Source organism: Pyrus communis, chromosome 8 (assembly GCF_963583255.1).
Source record: "Pyrus communis chromosome 8, drPyrComm1.1, whole genome shotgun sequence".
NCBI classification, from domain to species: Eukaryota; Viridiplantae; Streptophyta; class Magnoliopsida; order Rosales; family Rosaceae; genus Pyrus; species Pyrus communis.
In genome coordinates, this window is record NC_084810.1 from 12021438 (window position 1) to 12042126 (window position 20689).

General features: G+C 37.8%; 1 protein-coding gene and 1 pseudogene across 2 annotated transcripts; both read left to right on the forward strand.

Annotated features, from left to right (window-relative positions):
• Nucleotides 1-1648: 1648 nt before the first annotated feature.
• Nucleotides 1649-11579, forward strand: LOC137742719 (uncharacterized). Of its 2 annotated transcripts, XM_068482657.1 has the most exons (14): nt 1649-1973; nt 2150-2806; nt 2946-3152; nt 3253-3564; nt 4319-4449; nt 4726-5874; nt 6128-6269; nt 6364-6523; nt 6765-6928; nt 7548-7633; nt 8632-8731; nt 9754-9815; nt 10452-10611; nt 11065-11579. In XM_068482657.1, exons 1-14 carry the CDS (start codon nt 1803-1805, stop codon nt 11236-11238), a joined length of 3675 nt encoding a protein of 1224 aa, XP_068338758.1. In that variant the 5' UTR covers nt 1649-1802; the 3' UTR covers nt 11239-11579. The 2 variants fall into 2 exon arrangements, with proteins under 2 accessions (XP_068338758.1, XP_068338759.1); XM_068482658.1 differs by lacking the exon at nt 11065-11579 and having other exon boundaries at nt 8639-8731; nt 10452-10592.
• LOC137742964 (indole-3-acetaldehyde oxidase-like) lies at nt 11250-20087 on the forward strand (annotated as a pseudogene).
• The last annotated feature ends 602 nt before the right edge of the window (nt 20088-20689 follow it).

Genomic DNA, 20689 nt, shown 5'->3' on the forward strand with positions numbered 1-20689 from the left:
ATGGCAAAAGTGAAGGTTCCTTCCTTGTCTCTTGAGACGAGCATCCTTCCTTCCTTGGACACAGACAAGGATTCTGTTGTAGCTTGCTGCTTGTTACAAAACATCTCGTCTCATTCAAATTTCTTACTTGGTTTAACAACAATCAACTATGTACAATAACTTTTGACACTAGTTCATAGGGTTTTTTTTAAAAGCTGTTTTCATAAAAACGGGAGAAGTTAAACCCTCGATGAATATTTTCTCTTCCCTCTAATACCTTCATAATTTTTAAAAGTGCAAACAAATTCTCTCTTTAAGTACAATGTGACCGCCAACACGTAACACTACAAGCAAGATCAAAAACTGGCCCTTAGCCTTAAACCCCCATCACTTCATAGAGAATGAAATTGACTTGACCTTTCAATAATAAATGAGGAGGAGTTCCTCCACCATTCACTACGTAATCGATTTACGAAACTTCGTGCACTAAAGCAATCTTTAAAGATTATTTTTATAAAAAATCATTAAAACATGAGATGCTTTAGTTATCAAACTGTATAAAAACAAATGGACAAAAACACATTCAGAAGTTAGAACCGTTGATCTATTTGCTACTGTTAATGTGATAAATATATTGTTTGTATTAGACATTTCCAAAAGAATTGTCAAATTATAAGAGTCAAATTACAGTTGATGGTTAATGTGACAATCTGAAGTCTTATGTCAAATTTTGTACTTCTTCAACCGAAATGTTAAATATTATTTTTATTATTTAAATAGTTTTTTTTAGAAGATTTAAATAGAGTTTTAAATGGTTGTAATTATTAAAAAAATGTTGAAACAAAATTTTTATTGATTGAAATGTTAGCGAAAAAGGGACCCACCATTAAGATGAATTAAAAATAAATTTGACATTGATATCAAATTTGACTCAAAATCAGAAATTCTTCAAATCCAGTTAGCAAGTAACACTTTGGTTGGAGTGACTTTTGATGTCAAATATACACGATGACATTCCACTTATGATTTTGACATCTCTAAGAGATGCTTTTATAATAATAGTAAGGATAATGCTAAAGGCACCAAATTGCAAACCAAATGATGTGTCATTAATACGAAATAAACACGTTAGAGCATCTTCTGATTCAGCAGAGGAGCATTTTTGTAGTATTGTTAATTATGAGTTTGATGAAGAACTGGAAAGGCTGGAATTGGTTGCTTTACAAAATGAACAAGAGAACATGGAGACAGGAATGAGAAAACATCGTGGTTCCATAAAAGGTCATGCATATATCAATAGAAGACGACTCGATGGGCACCAAAGACTATAATGATTATTTTGCTGAACATCCAGTGTACTCTCCAACTCAATTTCGAAGGAGATTTCGGATACGTCGGCCTCTTTTCCTTTGAATTGTAAGTGCGGTCAAAGCCTATGGCTCATACTTTTATTCTGAATTATTTATATGTAAAATTTAAAGTATAAGATAGAAATTAAACAAAAAAAAAAAATTAAAAAAAATAATAGTCTAATTTGACATATTAAGTAAAGAGCAAAACATGAAAATATGTTAAAATGCCACATCACATCAGTTATCAAATTTTAAATTTTAGATTCAAAATTTGAACTAATAATATAATTATTTATATCCAGATTTGTTTTGCAAGTTTAAAAAATTTGGTAGCAACGGGGCCTGTGAAATTGGGAATCGCATTGGCGGGGTAACGGAGCCTGTGAGAGATTTCCGCGGCTTTCCGGCCTTCACTCTCACTCATCAATTCAGGAAGAAGGCAAGTCGAGGACCCGTGCCCGCAGCGATAGTATGGCAGTGGACACCAATTTCGCATCCTCGTTGTTTGAGAATCTAAGGCTGGAACATCCATGGCTTCCTCCAACTAATTGGGAATCGATCCCTTCCGAAAGCGGCAATTCCCACCTTCTAAATCCCAACTCCTCTTCCTCTCAGTCCCTCTACCATGCCTCCGCCGTCTCCGTAAGTCCCACCTTCTCTCAACTTAGGGTTTCTTCAATCTTAGTTTTCCAAAGTTTCTGGATTTTCAGTCAGAATCTTGTTTGATTTGAGGGAAAATTGAATTTCTGTATTTTGTAGATGTCCTTTAAAAGTAATTAAAAAAAAAAAATTGAAGAATTTGAATCATTTGGGTACAGGAGGCAAGTTTGGTGAGGTTGGCGATGAATGCACTTCAAGGAGTCGAATCAGCCCTTGTTAGTATCCAGAAGATTTCTGCTGCATTTCGCTCCGACCCGGCTGATCGGAGCTTCCATCAGATTCCAAGCCTGTGGAGTAGGTCTTCAAGCACCCATGCTCTGGGAAGCATTCTCCAACCCATTGGCTGCTCAGGTTTGCTAGTCTTTCTCCTCCGAAAATTTGTGGATTTCTTTACGAATTTGAATGTGGAAAGTCAAGATCATCTTGCTGGTGAGGCTGAAGTGAAGCAATGCCCTCCTTTTAGTCTTGTTAATCATGCTTTTGCCGTTGCCGTGGGAAAGGTTGTGGAAGGGTACATGTGTGCACTGGATACCTTGTATGCATCAGTGGGTTTGAGGCGCTCTTCGCTTTCGTCTTCTGTAGTGGGATGTATGAACAGTGTAGTTTTTTCTGATCTAACTATGTTGGAGTTGTATTTGCACACGAAAGAATTGAGGACTCAGATTGAATCCCTTACAAACTTATGTAACGTGTATCAGTTCTCTAGTTATTTCTCAGTATCTTCTTTGGAAGAATTAGTTACAAAAGCAAATTTTGAATTTTCTAAGTTCTACAGAGGAGGGCATTTGCTCACATATCTGTATACCCAATTACAGGTTAGCTTACTTTTCTTTCCCGACTGTGAAACCTTGTTTAGTATGCTATGCTCTTCATTGACATATTTATTCAGTTTAAAATTTTAACTTCTGGTTTTGCTAGTGGACACTTCATTGACATATATATTTATTTTATTAGGTTTCTGATCCTGCTCATCGTCCTCTACTCAAATTTATCTTCCTTCGTACATTTGAACCATATTGTGGGTTTATTAGATCATGGATTTTCAAAGCTGAGATCAGTGACCCTTACAAGGAGTTTGTGGTAGAATATGTTGACAGTATGTCTCCAAATCAATGCGGTAAAGCCGGAAACCCGATTGACTTCCCATTGGCAACTATTAGGGTAATGCTGTTACTTTTGCTATTGGAGTTAGATTATGTTTTCAATGAATTCATCATTCTCTTCTTCACACAAGTTCTCACAGTTGGTGTTTGCACCTCAGGAGCGAGATGGTGTTGCTGTTCCTTATTTTTTGAAGGACTTCTTGATTCCACTAGTTCGAGCTGGTCAGCAACTGCAAGTTCTAGTGAAATTGCTTGAATTGTGTACTTTTGTTGCCACCAAAGACCATACTTACGAGGGGTTTCTTCCCTGCTGGAGTGGGTTTTTGGGCAATAGTCCATGTTATTCATCTCCATTGACTTTCAGCAAAGAAAATATAGAGGCCATGATACTTTCAAGGGACACTTACTACAAAAAGATGCAGGAAAAACTAAAGAATCTTTCAGCGAAATTTGAATTCAGATTTCAACAGGTCATTGACTGTGATAATTTAGTTTCTTTAGATAGAAACCATGTTTCTCCTTTGAAATTAGAAATAGAATAGCATTATAACTCTAATTGGTTTTTTTTTAAAAATATTTTTGTCTTTGTTTTTTCAGTGTGCAGCATGCAATGCAATTAGCATTTTATTCAGTTTCCGGTCAATGTTTAATTGTTTATGTAGGATGTCTTTGCATTCCTAGGCTTATAAAAATTATAACTGTCTGTATGATTTGCAAGTACTCTTGATAGTTTCTTACCCTTGAATTTTTCACTTAAAACACGTCATGTCATTTTCTTATAGTCGTAGGTTGAATTAACACTTTCCAGATGTAACTACAAGACGTTGTTCCTCTGGTATTTTCTAAAATGGTATATATTGCTGGTTGGAAGCAATCTCTGATGGTGTGACGTTGAAACTCTGCTTATGATGAGCAAATTGGGTTTTAGCACGTAGTGCAAGTTTAAGTTGATATCGCTAGGTCCTTTGCCATAAAACTCTTCTGATATTGATAGGTCTTTTGACATGCCATGATTACGTCCAGGCAGCCCATATTTGGAAAGTAAATTATGCCATGGATTATAATTTATAGGTGCCTCTCTCTTATCTACTTCTCTACTCTGTAGAAGGATTAAGGGTCTTGTATGAGAGGAAACATGGGTTTCATGTCTGCCTTCTTTAATACAATTTCTCTGCAGTGTTGTTATCTGGTTTTCTTATAACTTGATTCATTTTCTTTACGCAGGTAGTTCCACAAGGCAGAGTTCTCTTGGATAATAATGGAAGGAGTTCCACCATCCCAGTTCTGTTCGCATTGGATGACAAAGTTCATAGTTTTATTGCTTCTCCAACAGATGATGAAAGGGAGTCACATGTGTAATCTCTCTCTCTCTCTCTCTCTCTCTCCCCTATCGCCTTTTCTGTTTGTGGAATGTCTATGTATTTTTATTTTGTGCATGGGAATGCGTGCATGTCTATGCTTTTTGGATGACTGTTGCGCTTTTGCATGTGTGGTTTTCTTACCATGTTAGGATTGGTAGAGGCTGGTGAATACATGTGCTCCTTTTTCGTGTTTCTAGTTCTTTCTTTTTGCCACTTTCTTTCCAAATGTTATTGTAGCTTCATAAATGGTTGGACTTCTCTAATTCTCAGGGCAGTTCTTGATATGGATTTTGATGAATTAAGTGCAAGGGATGGTCTATCTGATCTGGTGGATACATACGAGTCATCTGAGTGTTCAACCTCCAGTTATTCTGAAGAGCAAGATGTGTCGGAGCAGAATATTGAGCTTCCCAATAATATCAATGAGTGGGAACAAAATTATCTATCCGCTTTAAGCTTTTCAATGAGTAGTCCTGTTGATAATTTGCAAAATCCTCGTGTATGTGAAGATTCATGCCATATCATAACTGACCCGAATATATTTTGTGAAGAAAGAGATTCCCCTGTACATTCTCATAATGAAGGAACAAGCCAGATATCTGTGCCCGTCAAACCAAAGGAGTCAAACTGGTCTTGTATGTCTAGCGCTCAGTTGGTTAATTGTATATCTGCTAAGGATTGGCCAGAAAGTAGTTCATTTGACAATTATTCTGTCATTGATAAAGAGTACAGCGATGGTCCAAGGTCACATCCAATGGGTTCTGCCTCAAAGGTGAATGAGAGAATCATAGGGGCCTTAAAGGAAGGTACATTTAAAAAAGGAATTGAGACTCATGCTTTAATTGAAGAAGCCTCTGGCAAGAATCAATCTCGAAACGCTACATATACTTCTTCAGATTTATTGACGTTACAACGTTGGAAGGTTAACTCCCATAACAATTTTCTCAGCATGAACCCAATGTTGACAAAAACTAACTTAATTCATCTGATAACCAAGCCAGGACAGAGACACAGAACAGACTTTGGGGTCTATTTGCCTTACTTTGACTTTTCTTTCATAAAAGACCCTGTTAAGGTGTATCTGGAAAAGCCGCCTGCAGGGCTCTCAGACTCCAGTGCCTCAGCAAGCAGTGTCAGGAGGGATCACCTTGGCAAACAAGGTTATGGTGGACATAATGTCTTGATTGATAAAACCGAAGTGTCTGATTTTCTTCCAATTTCTGACACAAAGGACCGCAACCAAGCAGACGCAAATTTAACAAATGTATCTGGTGGTAGTTGTTGGGAGAGTTTGCTTGGTAGATTTAGTGACACTGTCGTTAATAGAGTTGAAGATCACAGACAATGCAAGCCAGAGAATTTTGAGATACCACTTGATTTTATTATTGACAAATGCCTTCTTCAGGAAATCATGCTTCAGTATCCTTTTTTCTGTGCAGTACATAGAAGGAAAGTTTATCAGGTCCTGAGTAGACCTCTTATTTTCTTCTTTCTTGTAAATGCTTTGGTTGAGCACATTCTGGACTGCATAGAAAGTTTTACAACCATCAGTTTGTGCGTTTGATTGTTTCTAGCTATCCAAAGTTTGTGAGTCTTGTATGTCCCTTATTTGTTTTTTGTCCTACTCAAAGTACTTCTGTTGGAAGAGAGATGTTATCCTTAAACATGCTAGATATAAGTATGTCAGCAAGCTAACTATTAAGTTGCTTGAAGAAGGGTTTGATTTGCAAGAACATTTACTGGCTCTGCGGCGCTACCACTTTATGGAACTAGCGGACTGGGCTGATTTGTTTATTATGTCCCTTTGGCATCATGTAATAATCACTACTGTCATCACACAATACTAGTATCTGAGTTATCATGGTACCATCCTGACTCTTTTTCAAATTTTTTTCCTGGAAATTATAGAAATGGTGCGTTACAGAGGCAGATCATAGACTTTCAGAAATTCAAGGTTTCCTTGAGTCATCAGTTCAGAGGTCATCATGTGAACGTGACCTTCATAAGGACAGGTTATTTGTGTACATGAAGGGACATGATACAATGACTCTTTCTGCATCTGCTAGTGGTACATTACTCCCACATGTTTCATCAGCTATTGGAACATTACTTGATTATTGTTCAAATTAATTTATTGTCCACCAGAAAAAGGCATATGGTGCCTCCCCTCTTGTCCTTCCTTTCAGATTAGATTAAGCTTGGAACTTGAAACATATATTTCTAACTTTTCACTAGTCAATTTTTCTGTTATCTCTCTCTCTCTCTTTACCCCCACAACCCTCTAATACTGTATCTCATCAATGGTGCAGGAGTCCATTCCTTCAACTTTCTTGGTTTGGGTTATCGAGTGGATTGGCCCATAAGTATTGTTTTGAGTCCTGGTGCATTGAATATATATGCTGAAATTTTCAGTTTTCTGATGCAAGTGAAGCTTGCTTTATTCTCATTGACTGATGTATGGCGCCCATTAAAGGTAGGGATTCTTTGGCTGGCTAAAAGCTTATTGTAGATGTTCATCCTTACCCACTCTTAAATCTCCCTTTTTTAGCCAGAGCTATGAAGCTCCAAATTTCAGAAGGGGGATGGTTAATATTTGTCTATACTTACAGATGTTGGTAACATAGCATTTTTTTTTCCTTTGTTTCCGTGTGATCTGATGCCTCCTATTGAGTTTTGGTTGTTGTACTTTACCAGCTGATCATTCTTCTGAATCTTAAGCATTAAAAAAGTAAAATATAGTAAACTGGAAGCAGAACTAACTACTATTGGTTTGTGATAGGGAATTTTTTGGGGCTGATTTACCTTCTCATTTTCTAACCATGAATTTCTGAGACATAAGTGTTCTCTGACAGTTGTAAATAATTAAGTTTTGAATCGATACATGAGTTTCGTTTGCACTACACCTTTTTTCACAGTTCATGACTACATAATGCTTGTTTTGATGTTCTTGATATTATTAACTTTTCCGTTTCTTCTTCTTAAACTGCATGGTAATTCATGGTAATATTTTTTGGTGCATAAGTTACGTGGACTTACATTTGGTCATGGAAATGCATGGTAGTTCAAGTGAACCTATTTCTTGGTATCTGCAGGATTTGGTACATTCAATTAGTCAGAATAATCACTCTGAACAATACGAAACGGGAGCTGGCCATTTTAATGCATTAGTGAAGATGAGGTACGTGGAGCAGTTGTGATTGTCATATTATGAGAGTTTATTTCTTGTTTTAGTGATGTTTTTTGGGTTTTCTTTTCTGTTCAAAGGAGTAATTGATCTCAGAGAAGGAATCGATTTAGATTAATTGGTCGGGTTAGTACATGGGTACTCTAGTAAGGCTTACGTTGATTTAGAATTGACTTATATAGAGAGTGTAAAACATGCTTAGAGAGTTTATTTCATTTGAATCTGCATCTTGTTCCTCCCTTCTATTTGGGATGAATATCTTCATAAGCATGAATTGTTCGCCACATTGAGGAAGAATACCCCCCTGCCCAAGTATTGGTGTTGACACTTTAAAAAAAGGATACTTCGGCCAAAAATGTCAGAGCTATTGGCCAACATTTTCATCCCTGCGGAATGGTTCAGTTAGTAAGCTGTGTTGTCATCGTAGGGGAGTCCTGGGATTGAATCTTGAGTTCACCAAGTTTAGGGGTCTTATAGGATGGAAAGTGCTGCTCTCATTCTATATTTGTAGGACTACTGGCCTCCATAAGAGGGGAATAACAGGAGGAAACAAGAGAAAGGAATAGGCAAGAGGTGTGACAGGTGAAGGGTTCAATTCTGACTAATTGAAAGATGTGTTTAATGAGATGTGTAGGACAGAGATCCTTTTGAACTGCCCTATTCCTCAAATGTTTGGAGATGTGTTTCAATCGATTTCTTTTACCTGTAGCAAGATTGAAGAAATTTGATTGTAGGATTTCTGTGAGATGTTGGGTAGAGTCTGGTAATAACGACTGTAAACTTTTTAAGAATATTCTTATTGTCTATACGTTAGGTAGTCTTACTTCTACCAGTGTTAACTTTAACCTAGGGTAAAAACTAAAGAAGGGGGAAATGGGTGACCATCTTCTCAAACAATCTAACTTCCTCAGAGGAATTTTAAATTTGATCAAGAAATAGCTTTAAGAATTCAAATTGAATGTATATTAATTGTCTCTCTGATCTATGCCTAGGCACCAGGTCAATCATTTTGTATCTACATTACAGCAGTATGTGGAGTCACAGCTATCACATGTATCATGGTGCAGGTTTCTATTCTCACTTAAGCATGAGGTTTGAAGCTTCCTATTTTGTTCTTAAAAGTTTTCATACAATTTACCTTTGAAAATTGACTTTCATATTTGGGGAAGGTTAATATATAGGTCATAAATCTTTGTACATCAACTTTGCGGTTGAAGTTTCATTTTCTCTCTCCATGTTTATATTCTATAAGATGTCCATGTAATGGCTAGTGCACATTACATTTGATGGTGATGAGAGATATCTATGTTATTTGAATTCATGACGCATGAAAGGACCATAAAAATCTTTGCTAAACTAATTTTGATTTAAAAATAAAATTATTGATTCCAGTTCCCCAAGTGGTTTGATGAAAATCATCTAAAGCCTGCCCTGTGTGATGGATAACAAAGTCTCCTACTTTTGTTTCCCCCGTCCTAAAGGCAATTAAAAACTGCACATTTTATGATTTCCAATGCCTTTGGAATATGTTCCTTCTTTGCTGCTAGGTCCCATGCTAGGGAAGATAAAAAAAAAACGATAAATCTTCAAATGCATAGATTGTTTTGAGCGCCTCAATTGTTGATGTGAAACTCTGGAGATCCTCTGACTTGAGGTTGGTATTTGTTTGTAATGGAAATTTGTTTGATAAAGGGTGTTATTGGAACTCAAAAACAATTCATTGTGCACCCCAAACTTTCTATATTTAGAAAGAAAAATACACTTATGAGGAGTGCATAATGAGATTTTTGGAATGTCAATAATGGCACGGTTAGCACCTAAAACAAAATTGAATTCTACTAGGAAAAAAAAATAGGGAAAGAAAAATCAAAATTCAAATTTGGGTACAAGATTGATTAGATTGCTCTATGTTAGATTGAACTATTTATTGTTGAGTAAATTGTAAGGTTATTTAATTTGAGTGGGTATCTCTTGAAAAATAAAATGCCACACGTAGACATCTACGATTCATATCATGCCTCTTTATGCCATATAATTCAATTGCTTCTGGTATGCCTTTTCTTCTAGAATATTTTATGACGACGATCTTAAAAATTGACATCTGGTTACTGTAGGTCAAAGATATGATGGATCTTCAGTCTGCACATATGGCATATTTAACAGATTCGCTTGACATGTAAGTTCATTGGTCATTGCGTAAATTATTCTTACCATTGTTGGATGTATGCCCTTGTATTTCTAAATTTCCATGCTTTGTGATTGTATCAATAAAAGCATTTGATTCACTTTTAGTCAGTAAGTGAGAAAAAAAGATTGCACCAAGTGTGTCTTGGTGTCTGCTGAAAGATTTCTGAATCAATGCACAAGAAACTAAACTGAAGGGTTTAGCTGCTAAATTGGGTTGTCAACTGTGAAGTTGGCCTATGAAATTTTGGGTTCTTCCACCTGGTGGAAATCCAGGTTTGAATTTGTGGGAATGGGATCTGATTGTGGAAAAATGGTTAGGGAGATTAGAAGGGTGGAAAAAAATTGTTTTTATCAAGAGGTAGGCCCACATTAATTGCGTCTGTTATAAGCAGTATGTCACCGTACTATAGTGTACAAATTCGAAAATTTTAATGGCATGGTAAAAGAGATCATTTCATAAGGTGGAAAACTGTTTCTTGTCCCCAGCAAAAGGGTGTTTAGGGATAAGCAATTTGAATTTTGAACAAAAGGAATTCTGCCCTCCTTGTGGAATGGTTTGACATTTCAATGTTTCTCGATAATGTTTCCTTTGATTGTCAATTAACCATGAATCTTACCTTTGCAGATGTTTCCTATCTGATGAAACACGACCTATAGCTCGCATCATTGAAAGCATTCTGCAGTGTGCTCTTGACTTCAGGTCTTGTCTGACTGGGGGAATGTGGGATGTTGGAACAGGTGAAGGGAATAGAATGGCAAGGCTTTCTGGAATGAATATATCCCAGGTGATGATCACATTTGTAAAGTTGAAAATAACCGTGGACATGAAATTTAAGGTGACATAAAATTATAAACAATATCATTTTAGTTGAACTAGCAATGCCATTTATATAGTAGGTGACAACAACTATGATCATTAGGCGAAAGTGCAAGAAAAATGTTGCTAGCTTGGTATAGGGATCTTCGGGTGCCTAAAACGCAAAGCATACTATGTTTTCAGGAACACCCAAGTCATCAAGGAAATGGGGTTTGTTTTCGTACATGCATTCATGTGTCATGGCATCCTAAACAACTCTCTGCTGCTTCGGGTGCTTAAGTAGATGGTCATGCACATCTGTGATGAGACATTATAGAGGATTTGTGCAGTTGAATATTAAAATGAAAATCGGTGATCTGAAATATCATGTTCAAAACACGAACGAACCTGTTGATGACATGCATGTGCATCTGTTTTGCAGGTGGTTGCTATAAAACAAACTTTTGACAAGAACATGAAAGAACTGCACCTCTGTTACCTAAAGTCACCTAAACATGGGGAGTTTGGACTTTCTCATTTTTGGGAATACCTCAACTACAACAAGTATTACTCAGACGTTGGTAATGAAATGGCCTTTTATGCTTTCGCAATCTAAAGCTCCGTGACATGAATTTGGACATTCCGACAATACGCGAAGCAGCCCCATTGGTTACAATGATTGAAGAGTGTAATTTCTCAAAGATTCACGGTAGATGATGTCTCCTACTGATTTGTGTCAAATATTTCAGAAATCCTGAGGCCTTGAGGCAGCAGATTCCTATATGTTGAGTGTTATTTGGCGAACGTTAACAAAATTTACTTGCTGGTTTTTGGAGAGTGAAGGATAGTTACTACTTGTGGGATGCTAGTGATACGAAGAGCTGCATATAGAGAAATGATGATAGCCGTTGTGTATTACATTCTACATACCCAAGGAAATGCTATGAAGTTACTTAATATACATCTCTTCATTTGAGTGGTAAACTTGTAAATAAGTCACTCCCCCAAGCATGGCCGGCCTCACCTTTCTAGTTTGGTTAATTGCTGGTTTTAATTTAGTTGTCATACAACTAAACTAAATATGCCTTGAGGACTAGAACTCGTTTAGGTCCCGAAACCCGAAACTAACTTAAAAGGCAAATACGAACCTATCTTATGATTGATTAATTAATTAATTAATTCTTGATTATGCTTAATTAAGATATTTAGTTGCTTATCCATCTCATTTATGTTTCTTCACATCATCCTTATTCGACGTATGATCCATTAAGTTTCAATTAGTGAGGCAGTGGCAAGATTGGTGATTGCTAATCTTCAGAGATTTCACAAATTATGAGTGACACCTAGTAATATATCATATCTACCCAAATTAAGTAAAACTGGTTGGAGAACCTATGCAGTACAAATATGATGCGACACGACCATTCTCTAATTCAATACATTGTTTAACTGAAGTACGACCGTCGAAGAAGTGAGATTTTACCGCAAGTTCATGTCTCACACTGCTTTGCAGTATAAATGGATGTTCCACTCAAGGACTTGGAAATATCAAAGACGGGTTCCACCCAATTCACCAAAGGATTGCTGGTTTCCATGCTTCTCAATGCGGCTTTTGTACTCCTGGCATGTGTGTTTCACTCTTTGGAGCTCTTGTCAATGCTGAAAAGGCGAATAGACCTGATCCCCCTCCTGGGTTCTCCAAGCTTTCTGTTTCCGAAGCTGAAAAGTCTATTGCAGGTAACCTCTGTCGATGTACTGGGTATCGACCAATTGCTGATGCCTGCAAGAGTTTCGCAGCTCATGTTGATATGGAGGATTTGGGGTTCAACTCCTTTTGGAAAAAGGGGGATAGTAAGGAAGTAAAAGTAAAACGTTTGCCTCTATATAACCGTAATGGTGACATCTGTACATTTCCGGACTTGTTAAAAAATGAAATTCGTTCTTCCATGTCTTTGGATCCTAAGAGATATGGGTACAATCCTGTTAGAGTTGAGGAGCTTCAAAACTTATTGAATGCTAATGATTTTGATAGTGCAAACGAGATGAAATTAGTTGTTGGAAACACAGGGATAGGCTATTACAAGGAGCTAAAGTGCTATGATAGATATGTTGATCTCAGATGTGTTCGTGAATTATCAATGATTGAGATCGATCCTATGGGGGCTGAGTTCGGAGCAATTGTAACAATCTCTGAATTGAGTTTTTGAGGAAGAATGACGACGGTGGATCTCCATCAAGAGGTGGTGATGTGTTAAAAAACATTGCCAATCATATGGAGAAAATTGCTTCCGGGTTCATCAGAAATACAGCTAGTATTGGAGGGAATTTGGTGATGGCACAGAGAAAATGTTTTCCTTCAGATATTGCTACAATACTTCTTGCTGTGGATTCAGAGGTAGATATAATGAATGGTGCTAGATCTGAGACGATTATGTTGGAGGATTTTCTGAAAAGGCCTCCACTGGATCCGAAAAGTGTACTTTTAAGTGTTAAAATCCCAAACTGGGAAGCAGTTAGAAAAGGTTCTCCAGAAACCAACACCATGTTGCTTTTTGAAACCTATCGAGCTCCACCAAGACCCCTAGGAAGCTCATTGGCTTATTTGAATGCTGCCTTCCTAGCTGAAGTATCATTTTGGAAGATATTCAATGGAATTATGGTGGATCATTGTCGTTTGGCTTTTGGTGCTTATGGAACTAAACATGCAATTAGAGCAAGAAAGGTTGAGGAATTTCTAACTGGGAAAGTGCTGAGTCCTGGTGTTCTATATGACGCTATTAAATTAGTTAGGGATGTTGTGGTTCCTGAAGAGGAACTACGAGCCCTGCTTACAGGTCAAGCTTGGCTGCTGGTTTTCTTTTCGAGTTCTTTAGCCCCTTAATTGACAGTGAAGGTTCCAATGGATTTTTGGGAAATACTTCGTTGGCCGATGCTTCTAAGTTAAAAAGGAACAAAAGTGCTAACGATAAGATGTCATCTGGTAAACAGGTGATTGAATTAAGTACAGAGTATGATACGGTTGGTAAGCCAATTACAAAATCTGGAGGTCTCATACAAGCTTCAGGTTAGTCATCCTTCGCATACATGATTATACGGATGTCTAATTACTAAGCATCCTTTTATTTTATTTTTTTGGGTGGGGGGAGGAGGACTAGCAGGCTACAGCCCGAACAAAACAAAAAAGAAACAACCAAACTCTAAAAACTGCTAACGAACCAAGAGATAGCAGCTTTCCAATAGCTCCCACGAAATCTTCAAAAATCCTTCTATTCCTCTTCATCCAAACCACCCAAAACAAAGTGAGGATCATAGTGCCCCACATTACCCTAGCTTTCTTTCCCTTCCAAACCATAGTGTGAACCCCACATAACTTGGCTTTCTTTCCCTCCCAAACCAGCTTCAGCCACAGACCTAAAGTAAGGCAACAAGCAGTCATTGTCTCCATTTTTTTGGTATTGGACTTGGTCTGCAGGTGTGGAAAATATGGAAGAGAATGCTTTTTCTCATTGTATTTCTCTACAAGATTACAAGGATATATATACATGATACAAGTGTGTAGGTAGGACAAGGTAGCCGTCCTAGTGTGTAGGTAGGACAAGGTAGGACGGCTGTAGGGGACAAGGTAGCCGTCCTAGTGTGTAGGTAGGACAAGGTAGGACGGCTTGACGGCTGTAGGACGGCTAGTGTGTAGGTAGGACAAGGTAGGACGGCTGTAGGACGGCTTGACGGCTGTAGGACGGCTTATTCTTCCAATAGCAGGCCTGTTCTCTGCTCCAAAATGTTCCCTTTTATCTAGATGAGAAAATTGTGTTTAGGATTAGAATGGCTGGTTCTTGATATCCCTTTTCCCGCTGGCCAGTCATGTTAAATACCTAAAAGTAGTGAGAGTTTGAATTATAAACTTACAATATGTGATAATTAGAAAGGTTTTATTTTCCATGTTTTGATCATTCTTTTATATAAGAATGATCAAACCAATCTTGATTGACAGAATACAAACTGATGATCAGTTGTGGACAATTAGTTCCCCTTCTATATAGTATTCTGTCCTCCGGCTCTCTCTCGCTCTCCCTGGAGATATTTTATATAAATATACACACAGATCATGCTTAAAATGATTCTCTATATAACTTTATGGAACCGAACTTCTGTTGACCTTTTGCCTTTTTCTTTTGTTTTGTTTCCTCGTTTGTAATAGTTGTCGATTGTTTTCCAACAGGGAAAACAGTGGGTTTGATACGACATTCCATTCATGACCATCAATTTGTAGGTGAGGCAGTCTATGTAGACGACATTCCATCTCCGAAATATTGTTTACATGGAGCGTTCGTTTATAGTACAAAGCCTCTGGCTAGAGTGAAGGGAATAAAATTTGAACCTAAACCACATCCAGGAGTTGGTGCACTGATATCTTTTAAAGATATTCCCAAGTCTGGGGAGAACATAGGGTCTAAGACTATGTTTGGTACAGAACTTCTTTCTTTGGATTGTATGTCAATTCACTCATGAAAAAAAAAATTTGTAGGTAGCCGATACACAAAAACATGCAGATATGGCTGCAAACTTTGCGGTGGTTGATTATGGCATGGAAGATACAGATCCACCTATCTTGTCAGTCGAAGAGGCAGTTAAGAGAGCAAGTTTTTTTGAGGTCCCTCCTTTCTTGTATCCAAATCAGGTTGGTGACATATCAAATGGAATGGCTGCAGCTGATCACAAGACTATTTCTGCTGAGGTACTTGAGATCAATGACATTCTTTCTTTGTTTCCCGGTCTCCTTCCCACACTAATGTTCTGCCCTTTTTCTACTTTTCCGTGTTCTTGTAATTTGGATTTCAGATATTCAACTATGTTCCCTGGTTTCAAGTAGAATCGCCCACTTACAAATCCATGAATGCCTTGCTTTCAGATCAAACTTGGTTCACAATACTATTTCTACATGGAGACACAAACAGCCCTTGCTGTACCAGATGAAGAAAACTGCATGGTGGTTTACACTTCAAGTCAAGGGCCTGAGTATGCACACTCTACAATTGCAAAATGTCTTGGTATTCCTGAAAATTACAAGAAGGGTCGGAGGGGGCTTTGGTGGAAAGGGCATATAATCAGTGCCTGTGAGTATAAAACCTACAGAAATCTATATATTTCAATCTAATCGTGGACGAGATTGTCCGTTTAAGTGTAGATTAAGCACTTGTTAGACAATGAATGCAACTCCGATTGTCCATTTAAGTGTAGATTAAGCACATACAACTCCGATCCTGCATTCGTAGTTTACACAAATGCAGATTGAGAGAAACATACTAGTTTAGTCTCACCATGCACCACAGAAATTTAGAAATAAGTTGGGAACGAGTATAGGAGGTTTTTTAACCAAAGAACTCCAACCAAGCCCTTATATACAGTTCATGCATAAAGTGATATTGATACTGACCCATATGGTTTTTTAGCAGCGCACCAGGAAACTTTGTCATTTGTTTCTGTCAAATGGGAGATCTTAGGATCCTGTAGGCTGTAACTTCAACCTCATTGCGAATGTTGAACTCAATATGGATTTTAAAATGATAAATAACATTCGTTTCTGTTAAAAAAAATGTTTGTTGAATAGAATGTCTTGGCTCTCTAGCGGTGCAGAGAGGTGTACACATGACGCGAAGTTTTAGAATATAAAGCAATAGTTAGCACAAATGCTACTTGTGTCAGTTCTGGGAATAGTTGTAAACCAATAGTTCTATGTGCTACTAGTGTCAGTTCTGGGAATGGTGGTACACTAATAAACTTTAGAATATGTATCACTTGCTATGTTTATGGTTTTTGGAGTACTTGATTCCCAATGTTCAATAGAAGATAAAGCTGCTGCAATTCTGATGTTTTAGGTCGCAACTGCATGTGCTCTTGCAGCACACAAATTACATCGACCGGTACGGATGTATCTCAATCGCAAGACTGATATGATAATGGCTGGAGGAAGGCATCCCATGAAGATAACTTACAGTGTGGGATTCAAGTCTGATGGGAAGATAACAGCTTTAGAACTTGAGATATTGATAAATGCAGGGATTTCCATAGGCTTTAGTCCAGTATTGCCAAGAACTATTCTGTGGGCACTTAAGAAGTATGACTGGGGTGCTCTGGCTTTCGATATCAAGGTGTGCAAAACAAACACTCCGAGTAGGTCTACTATGCGGGCCCCTGGGGAGGTGCAGGGGTCATTTATCGCTGAAGCTGTAATTGAACATGTTGCATCCACCCTTTCTATAGAAGTATATTATGTGAGAAGCGTTAATCTTCACACATCTCACAGCCTTGATTTGTTTTACGAGCACAGCGCTGGTGAACCTCTGGAGTATAGTTTACCATTGATATGGAACAAGTTTACCATTGAGATGCTAAAAGAATTTAATCGGTGTAATAAATGGAAGAAAAGAGGAATTTCTCGAGTACCGATATTGTGTGAAGTGTTATTGAGGCCAACTCCGGGAAAAGTAAGCATTTTAAGTGATGGGTCTGTTGTTGTTGAAGTTGGAGGAATTGAACTGGGTCAGGGGCTCTGGACGAAGGTAAAACAGGTGACAGCTTTTGCTCTTGGTTCGATTCAATGTGATGGTAGTGGAGATCTTTTGGATAAAGTACGGGTGGTGCAATCGGATACATTGAGCTTAATTCAAGGGGGAATTACTGTCGGGAGCACTACATCTGAGGCAAGCTGTGAGGCAGTTAGACTTTGCTGTAATATTTTGGTTGAGAGGTTAGCTACTCTCAAAGGGAGATTGAAGGAGCAAATGGGCTCTAGTAACTGGGAGACTCTTATTCAGCAGGTATTCTATTTGGATTGAGGGGAGGGCTTATTTTCACTCGTGTGCTCCTTTGTTGGACTGCAAATAACACTACCATAATATCATGTTATTTGCAGCCCCCGGAGGAGTGTGGGGAGTACAAATAGCGATCGCCAAGAAATTAGTGATGCATCACTTTTTTCTTTTGAGACAATTAATTTATTGATTTGTTTCACATCCATGCCATGGCGCTCCAATAGTTCACACTGAATCTTGAACTGCCCAAGAAATTCAAACCCCAGAGGAATAAAAATGAATCAGCACACTTAAGTAGCAAGTTGCTACTAGCAACACCATGCCCTAGAATTCCTTTGTAGGAAACTCTTGCAGGTGGAGTAAATGGGTGATTTTGAAAAGTTCTCTAGACTTATGTATTTGATGATTTCTCAACGTTTCAGGCTTGACTTGCTTACTTGCTTCCTAGTGGCAGCTTATAGCTTTTTAAGGCCACAAAACTAGCAAACTTCTTTATTCCGAAATTTATTTGTACTCGTTGCAGTTTATCTTTCTTCTGTCAAAATGCAGGCATCCTTGCAAGATGTGAACTTATCAGCAAGTTCTTATTGTTGGTATTGAAAAAAGTTTACTAACTCAATACCAAGATATGTGGGTGATAAGTTTACAAACTCTATCACACCTCTCCTTTCTCTCTCAATAAAATTGGACTAACAAATGGAGAAGGGATAGGAAATAACAAGCTTCCACGAAACACACTTTCTTGATATATGAAATAAAAGGCAGTTTACAAACTGATGAAAAAAAGACAGAAGCTTACAAGCTTATGAACCTGAGAGAATACAATCAGAAAATGGGATTCGGATCATTCCTAAAGCCTAGCAAGAAAGGCCTATTTATACAAAACAGAAATTAATAAACAATAAGACAACACATGCAATAAGAGATGGTGTTCCACCCATTCAAACACATGCAGCAACTTTGGATAGTTGGCACACACATGTCTTGCATCATTCCAGGTTGTAATCACAACCTTTCGGCTAGCACATGGAGGAAACTTTAGTCTTTAAAGTTGCAGCATGTGTGGATACAACCTGTAAAGAAACTAACAGCCATCAGCAACCTTTTACAGCCTGTTTTGAGTTGAATTTCCAACACTTATTACGTCCCTGATTTTGCTTCCAAGAGATACCTTAACTATGGCGCTGCTGTGAGTGAGGCAAGTTTGTGTTGACCGTCTTACTCCATTTTCATTCTTTTATATCGTAGTTCTTTTACGACTGTTGAATTTTCAGCAACCAAAGGGCATAAATGCAGGTTTACATAATGCAGAGCAAATCATAGTGCAATGTCACAGTCACACTATTAGGGTGATTGCTACCAGTTTGTATCATTTAAATTTTCTAGAGTAATAACAATGAAACTACTTGATCACAGGTGGAGGTAAACGTTCTGACTGGACAAACCAGAATTCTGCAATCGGATATTATCTACGATTGTGGTCAGAGTCTCAACCCTGCTGTGGATTTAGGACAGGTTAGCATGATTGAACTTGCTACTCAGATTTTTATAATGTCCGCATACATTTTCTTTGAATTAAGCTCTACCTACATTTTATCTTTGTATTGCTAATCGGTAGGTTCTGCCTTGGAGAATTTTTCAAATTCCATTGTAAGAGAAGTTAATAGTTTGGTTTATTTTACACATTTTTAGGATACTTTCGTTATTTAGTGTCTTTAGGATTTCTCTATTCGAAGCATTGTAGCATTTTCATCATCAGTCGTCTTTGGAATAAGATCGTAGTTTTCAACTTTTCTACAATCTGTTAAGATCCATAACACCAGTTCACTGGCGCGTAGTCAATATGGTTTAGTTAACTTAAGTTTGACATTACATGTTTCTTGCAGATTGAAGGTGCTTTTGTTCAAGGTATTGGGTTTTTCATGCTTGAAGAATACCCGGAAAACTCTGATGGGTTGGTGATTTCAGAAGGTACATGGACATATAAGATTCCTACTATGGACACCATACCCAAACAGTTCAACGTAGAAGTATTGAACAGTGGGCATCACAAAAAACGCGTGCTCTCTTCAAAAGGTATGCCATGTCGTGCCTTGCACAATTCTGCTTGTATCAATTACAACCGATGCCTGAAAAGTATTTTGTGTGCATAAAAGTAGCCAAATTTTGAAAAAAACACTTTGAAAATCTTGTGTGCAGCTTCTGGTGAGCCACCGTTACTTCTTGCGGTTTCTGTTCACTGTGCTACGAGGGCTGCCATTAAAGAATCAAGAAAACAGCTTCTTGAGTGGGGCGGCCTGGATGGATAGGCATCAATATTCCAGTTGGATGTTCCCGCTACCATGCCTGTTGTGAAGGAGCTGTGTGGGCTGGAAGCTGTGGAGAGGTACTTGGAATGGATTGTAGGCGGAGAATAAACGTACGTTATGGCTGGAAGGCATGATCATGCTGGTTAATTTGTCCATCACAGCCAAAGAACCTAAAATGTGAGTCAATTGCCATCACTTGATCTCAATAAGGATACGAATATGGTTCAAGTACATACGTTTTTCACCATATTTTGGATTTGTTTATATTGCGAAACTAAAAAGAAAAGAGAACTGGCGATAGATACAATTCCATCTCATGTTACTTGTGTTGAGGTTCATTGTCCAGTTTGTGAACGTTACTATTGAATAAGCCTTAATCTGTAAGACAACTAAACATGAACTATCTTATTATACCTTTTGTGTTTGCAACTTATACTGAGACAAATGGTTCGTGGTCCTGGAAATTGGGTGTTTTCTGTTTATACGTATACTTGAGGAAATTTCTATGCAGAAATGGGGTCATTATTGTCCAAACGCTCTGCCCCAATACTGCTAAATCAAACTCCTATACCGTGAGATGGTGTACAAGGTTCGGGACGAAACCGGGTAAGGTGCAACGCTTATGTGAATAATAACAATAATAAGACTTTTTAGTTAAAATGGTCATTGAGACTGACATAAATCCTCACTTTGGTATTTGAGATTTATAATCGATAGAAGTGGTCCTTAAGGTTTTCCCATTATCTATCATTTTGGACTTTTCGTGAAAAATTTGTGTTTAATAAGGTAAAATGACAAAAATACTCTCAAACTTTGTCAAATCAAATTGCCCTATTTTTCCTATTAAATTGTGGGCATTTTTGTTATTTTGGTCCTTACTTAACATAGATTTTCACGGAATGACCAAAATGATTGATAGTGGACAAAACTCAGGGATCACTTCTAT

Bases quoted from the DNA above. Each gene is read 5' to 3' on its own strand.
- LOC137742719 (XM_068482657.1), top strand. From the start codon at position 1,803: ATGGCAGTGGACACCAATTTCGCATCCTCGTTGTTTGAGAATCTAAGG. The intron at 2,807-2,945 runs GTTAGCTTACTT...TTATTTTATTAG, and splicing joins ATCTGTATACCCAATTACAG to GTTTCTGATCCTGCTCATCG. The intron at 3,153-3,252 runs GTAATGCTGTTA...TTTGCACCTCAG, and splicing joins TCCCATTGGCAACTATTAGG to GAGCGAGATGGTGTTGCTGT.